The 6,585-nt window shown below is 46.9% G+C and overlaps 1 protein-coding gene across 1 annotated transcript; it reads left to right on the top strand.

The window, feature by feature from the left end:
* The first annotated feature begins 1,050 nt into the window (after window positions 1–1,050).
* On the top strand, window positions 1,051–2,992 carry LOC123087113 (zinc finger protein CONSTANS-LIKE 6). The gene is made up of 2 exons (XM_044509013.1): window positions 1,051–2,120; window positions 2,239–2,992. The coding sequence occupies exons 1-2, from the start codon at window positions 1,161–1,163 to the stop codon at window positions 2,509–2,511; spliced, it is 1,233 nt and encodes a 410-aa protein (XP_044364948.1). The 5' UTR covers window positions 1,051–1,160; the 3' UTR covers window positions 2,512–2,992.
* Window positions 2,993–6,585: the final 3,593 nt, after the last annotated feature.

Raw genomic sequence — 6,585 nt, 5'->3', positions numbered from 1 at the left:
GTTCCACAAATTGTGGTTTGTGTGATTAATTGCGGAACACATATTTTTTTATTAATTGTGCAACACACATTTTCGCGCGTCTTTTGTCGGAAGTAAAGTCGGATGATTATCTACCTTAAATCCTTCATTTAAACCACCATTATACTTTTTGAAAAAAGAGAGGATAAACCCCTTGTCTCTGCATGAATCATGCATGTGGCCATTAATACGAACCATTATATATTAATTCTGTGTGAAGGATGATTTGCTAGCTAATTTGTGTGTAGGTGATAATTTTGGCTTGGTTGTAAGTGTGAAACTCCAAATGCCTGATTGTTCCAAGATTGTGTTTCTCTTGCATTAAAGGGCTCACGCGGTTTGTTGGATTTTTGCAATATTCCTATAGGATTTCTTCCTGCGGGATTTTTACCTATGTGCGGCATTCATTTTATAGGAATGGAGGCACTTTTTGCCTTTTTATCTATTGACCTAGAGCATCATAGCACAATTTCAAATATGAAGTTGCTTTCTTAGGATTATGTCCAAAACTGCACCTTCTGCAATCTCGTGCTCTTGTGCACTTCTCAAAGAGTCTTATGTTTCAACTTGTCGAGTCAAGCTAACTATGCCTTGGCGCCCAAACAAGTTTGAACTTGTTCGAAAAGATTCTAAAAAAAGGGCTCATTTCAAAAAAGAGAAATATCATGATTCTACGCGGGTTGATGATGAGTCACCAGCGATCACCGCCATCACAAGCTGCAGCCCCATGGTCGTCGCCCATCCCCCACGGGGCCCGCCGGAAATCCAAACGGCGTGACAGCTCGCCCAATAGAATTCCGCCTCTCCGGATTCCGCGCGCCCGCCAGCCAATCAGCTTCGAGATAACCACGTCCCCGGGTCCCGCCCCTCCTCCAGCCCACTCCCATCGGGCCACGTCGTCGAAAAGGCCCTGCCAGGCCCACCGGCCCGCCCTTTTACCCAAATCACCCACACACGAACCCACGGGCGCTGGAGCGTGGGCCCGGGGTCGCCGCCCGGGCTGGCGGTTTAATAGAGGAAAAGGGCTCCGACCTCTCACCCCACACTGCTCCGAGTTCAGCGCTCGCTTAACTCTACTGAGCTAGTGTCAGCGGGGCAGGCGCGAGGGTGCCTAGCTAGCTCGGTCGCTCGTGTCCGACGAGATGGCGAGCGCCGGCGCGGCGATCGGTGCGCGCGCGGCCCGCGCCTGCGACGGCTGCATGCGGCGGCGGGCGCGGTGGCACTGCGCCGCGGACGACGCGTACCTGTGCCAGGCGTGCGACGCCTCCGTCCACTCGGCCAACCCGCTCGCGCGGCGCCACCACCGGGTGCGCCTCCCCTCCTCGTCCTCGCCGGCCGCCACCTCCTCCCTTCAGCACGCCGACCCCGACGAGCCCGCGTGGCTGCACGGGCTCAAGCGCCGGCCGCGCACGCCGCGGTCGAAGCCCGGGATGGTGGGCAAGCACGGCGCGCCCGCCACCGCGAAGGCCGCGGCTGCCTCGGCGGTCCCCGATCTCGAGGCGGAGGACTCCGGCTCCGGCATCGTGGGTGACAACGACGAAGGCCACGGCGTGGAGGTCGACGACGAGGATCTCCTGTACCGCGTCCCGGTGTTCGACCCCATGCTCGCCGAGCTCTACAACCCCGTGCCGGTCGACGAGTTCCGGGAGCCCCTCGAGCAGAAGCCTTCCGTCTGCTGCTTCTCGTCGCTTGCCAATCAGCCGTCGTCGGAGTACGCCTCGGGCGTGGCGGAGGCGGCCGACGGGTTCTCCGGGTTCGACGTCGTCCCGGACATGGAGCTCGCCAGCTTCGCCGCGGACATGGAGAGCCTGCTCATGGGAGGAGTAGAAGAGGGGTTCGACGACCTGCGGTTCTTGGACGAAGAGAAGCCCCAGCTGAACCTTGACTTCGACATGGCGGACTTCGATGATCAGAGCACCGCGGCGCCTGCGCCGGAGCAAGAGTTAGAGGACAGGAAAAGGAAGCGGTCGGACTCGGGGATGATACTTAAGCTCGACTACGAGAGGGTTATCGACTCCTGGGCCCATGACGGCGGCTCGCCGTGGTTCTACGGCGAGCGCCCCCACATCGACCCCAGTGATGATTCCTGGCTGGACTTGCCGGTAAGGACCTGCCCCGAGTCCTGAGTCCTGCCATGTGATCTATCTATACACTCATTTCATTTCTGTATATCTAGACTTGTCGTCTAATCAAGCTCGATCTGTTGCTTGGCATGGACAGGCGGGGAGCCGTGGATTCGGGCTCGGCGCAGCGGTGACGGCGGTGACCGGCGGCGAGCGGGAGGCGCGGGTGTCGCGGTACCGGGAGAAGCGGCGGACGCGGCTGTTCGCCAAGAAGATCCGGTACGAGGTGCGCAAGCTCAACGCCGAGAAGCGGCCGCGGATGAAGGGCCGGTTCGTCAAGCGCACCGCGCTGCCACCGCTGCCGCCGCGGCCGCCGATGGTGCTCGCGGGCCACGGCCACGGCGGCGCGCACGGGCGCTTCCGTTTTTGAAAGCAAGCGCTCGATCGTTCGTCCGTGGATGCAGCCGCATGCATGCACGCCTGTGCATGCACCGTCCTCGCCGCCGCTCGAACGATAATCCGCTAATAAAATACACTTCACCTACGTAGCTCGTTCTTTCTTGCTAGTTTTGAGCAGAAACCTCTGTGAAATAGGACGCCCTCACCACGTACGTACGACTGAATATACACTCGTAGAATTTCATGTGCAAAGTAAGTAGTAGCTATGTACTGCAAGCATCTGTATATACGTTCCATGGTTTAGGGTTATTGTTGTTGTTGTTGTTACTTTCGTCGTTTTTGTAAGGAAGTTGTACTGATTACAAAGGTTGTACTGTAGATGTTGATCTCAAAACGTAGGAGATACATTCATGGTACAATAGAGTTAGGGTGGGTAAGGACTTGTAACTGAGAATGGTAGAGGGAGATCAAGCCTAGTTGGTGTATGTCAATGCATGCCTTCCAGCCTTTCATTCCTGATGTGTTGGGTAGCCTCGAACCAGCAGGGCACAATCTCTGAATCACAATCACAATGTGCTTATTTGTAAGTCTAGAAATCTGGTATTTTCTACTGGTGTAAAGGTTGCATGTCTTTTTTTTCTCTCGATCTAAACGTCTTGACACTTTGTATGTAGATATATATGAAATTTTTCGCTAGCTTTGCATCTAGTAGCTATAGACTGAAGATCATGCCATTCACATATCTTAACGCCTCTTCGATTCAAACAATTTCTAAGGGCTCATTCAGTTTACAGGATTTCCGATCATAGAAACAGGAAAAGTAATAATAATTAGGGTGGCCTCTTTTCCTTAGGCTTTGGTTCAATAATGGTAAACACAACCTTAATCAGAATGGGATTGCGTAGGATGTACTTCACATATTTGTCGGAAATCCTCAGCATAATTTATAATCTCCACATATTTATTTCGCTGTGACAATGCATCGAAAATTACAAAACCAGCTCTTTGGATCATCTCTTTGAAATTCACGGAAATTTGAAGAGAGATGAGGTTCATGCAACCGATCTCGTGTTACAATTATTTCAAAATTCCTCGGGTTTGAGTTATCTAGTAGGATGTCTATTTCTACAACCTGATTCATATGGTCATAGGGGTATCCTTAAGAAAATTTCTAATGAATTAAAATCCTAACCCTTTGTTTCAACAAGTAAATCTAGATCATGTTACCAATCAACTTTTGCGATGTGGTGTATAAGGTTATTTCAAAAATGGTTGATGCTCGCTTGAAGATAATTCTATCAGATATCATCAGCCCAACTCAGAGTGCTTTTGTGCCTAGAAGAATGATTACAGAAAATATTTTAGTGGCAAATGATTGTTCCCACACAATAAAGAAGAAAGGGCGGGTAAAGAAGGCTTGTGTGCTATCAAACTGGACATGCACAAAGCATATGGCCGAGTGGAATGGTGCTTTTTGAAGGAAAATTTGTTGAAACTGGGATTCGAAGAAAATTGGGTGGATTTGTGTACCTCTGTGGAGTACCGAGTTCGTTTTAATGTTGAAGAGACTGAGAGTTTTAAACCTACTAGAGGATTGAGGCAGGGGGTCCTCTCTCTCCCTACTTGTTCTTGTTATGTGCGGAGGGCTTGACCACCCTCTTAGCTAACACGGAGAAGGGTAATATTTCCGGTATTAAGGTTAGCAGAGACGCCCCTTCAATTTCCAATCTGCTCTTTGCCGATGACTCTTTGATCCTTATGCGAGCCAACACCATGAATGTGGAGGCTTTGAGATCAGTTATGGATTCTTATTGTGCCGCCTCGGGGCAAATGGTGAGTGTCGAAAAATCTAGCATATTTTTAGCCCCAGTACAAACGTGGAAGACAAGGCGCAAATTTGTACTATTTTGAATATTCTGACTGAAGCCCTCAATGGTAAATATTTGGGTTTGCCTGCCAATGTGGGTATGGACAAAAGCGGTTGTTTTCTGTTCCTAGTTCATCGAATTATTATGAAAAATAGTGGATGGAAATAAAAATTATTATCTGCGGGGGGGAAGGAAAAATTGTTCAAACCTGTTGTACAAGCTATTCCCACCTATGCCATTTTCGTCTTTAAAGTTCCTACAAAAATTTGCAAAGGAATCATTGACGCGATGTCGCAATTTTGATGGGGTGACGAGGACAATCGAAAAAGGATGCATTGGATGGCGTGGTGGAAGATGTGTGTTCCAAAAGATCAAGGATATATGGGCTTTAGAGATATAAATTGTTTTAATCTGGCATTGTTAGCTAAACAAGGTTGCCGTCTTTTGGATAATCCTGATTCCTTATGTGCAAAAATCTTCAGAGCCAAGTATTTCCCTGAGGGTGCTTTGATGAATGCAAATTTAAGAAAGGGTCCTCTTTTACTTGGCAAACATTATGCCGGGAGTCAACTCTCTCAGAAAAGGTTATATATGGCGAGTTAGGAATGGACAAACTATTGATATTTGGCGAAATGCTTAGATCCCGAATTGTGCAAATAGAAAAAGTATTACTCCTAGACGAGGGCACCTTCTGTCAAAGGTTTATTATGATCCTATTGATCCCGTCATGAATTTTTGGGATGAAGATTTGATGAGACAAACGTTGTGGCCAATAATTGATGCTCAACGAGTCCTTGTGATTCCCCTCCCTATGCATAATATGCTGGATTTCATTGCTTGAATACAAAAAATACTTTATTTACTGCTCGATCAGCTTATTTGAAGGAATGGAAACAACAACATGGGAGGAAATTGCAATACACAAATGGTATGGATAGAAGCAAGGTCAATCCTATTTGAGGTAAGGTCTGGAAATTAGCTTGTCCAGCAAAGGTAAAAATATTTATTTGATGTATGAATCCTCGCGCGTCGTGTTACGCTTGCTAATAGATACATGAAAGTTTTGTCCATCATGCTCGAATGGTCCAGAGGAAACAAAACATGTTTTGTGTCAGAAGGCAAAAAAGATGTGGGATAAGTTGGGGATGTACAAAGCGATTAAGAAAGCTTGTGTTATTGATTATGCGGGAGAGGCCGCACTTGAATTACTACTCATGCCAGATCAAGAACTGTCTATTTTGGGCCCCAATGCGCTTGAATTGATCGCTATAACTGCTTGGTATTTATGATGTGATAGATGTAAGCTGGTTCATGAGGGTAAGTTTCAAGAGGGGTGTATGAAGCCTCGATGGGGATTCAAGTTATAACGGCAAACTATGTAAATGCCCACTCCCCTAATACTACTAGGTGAAATGGAGGATGGAGCAGACCTCCTAAGGGGTTTTGTTAAGCTGAATGTGGATGCTGCTTACGCCTTACGGGCACAATCGGTGTTGTAATCAGGGATGATAAAGGAAAATTCATTATTGAAGAAAATTGGATGATTGATTGGTGTGCTGATGTTCTGACAGCGGAAGCGTTGGCGCTTAGGTTTGACTTATTATTGGCACAAAAGGCATGCTGCAATCGTCTCATGATTAACTCTGATAACATGGAAGTTATTGACACGATGAAGAATAGAGGACATTCTGCAAGAGTGGCGGCGGCAGTTTTTGATGATTGTTGTTTTATGGCAGGTGATTTTTCTTTTACTAGTTTTGAACATTGTAATAGGGAAGCAAATAAAATAGCTCATGAACGGACATGAAGTATCTGCTCCCGAGCTCAAATGCACCCTGATGAATAGTAAAAGAAAAGTAAAGCAATTCAAAAAATTCTGAAATTATTTTGTGGTAAATTTTGACAAATGTTTTGTATGCTTGCAAAATTTCAACACGGAAGGACATTCGAGGAAGTCATGAAAAAAACGATGCTCCAAACATGCTAGTTTTGAAAATATTTTGGAGTACTTTTTGTTTGCCACAACTTCCACGAAATGTCATTTCGTGCTGCAATTTGTTAAACATACAAAACATTGTTAAACATACAAAACATTTTTAAAATTTTATCACATTTTTTTTGAATTTTTTATATATTTTGAATTTTACCGTGGTGCATTTGAGCTCGGGATCAGAATAGGACTTTCACTCATGAACTTGCTAGGTTCGTGAAATGTTCCATGACAAAGGATTGGTTCG

Source organism: Triticum aestivum, chromosome 4A, assembly GCF_018294505.1.
Source record: "Triticum aestivum cultivar Chinese Spring chromosome 4A, IWGSC CS RefSeq v2.1, whole genome shotgun sequence".
NCBI lineage: Eukaryota > Viridiplantae > Streptophyta > Magnoliopsida > Poales > Poaceae > Triticum > Triticum aestivum.
The sequence above is the reverse complement of the archived record's forward strand: the minus strand, read 5'-3'. Positions and strand labels throughout refer to the sequence as shown.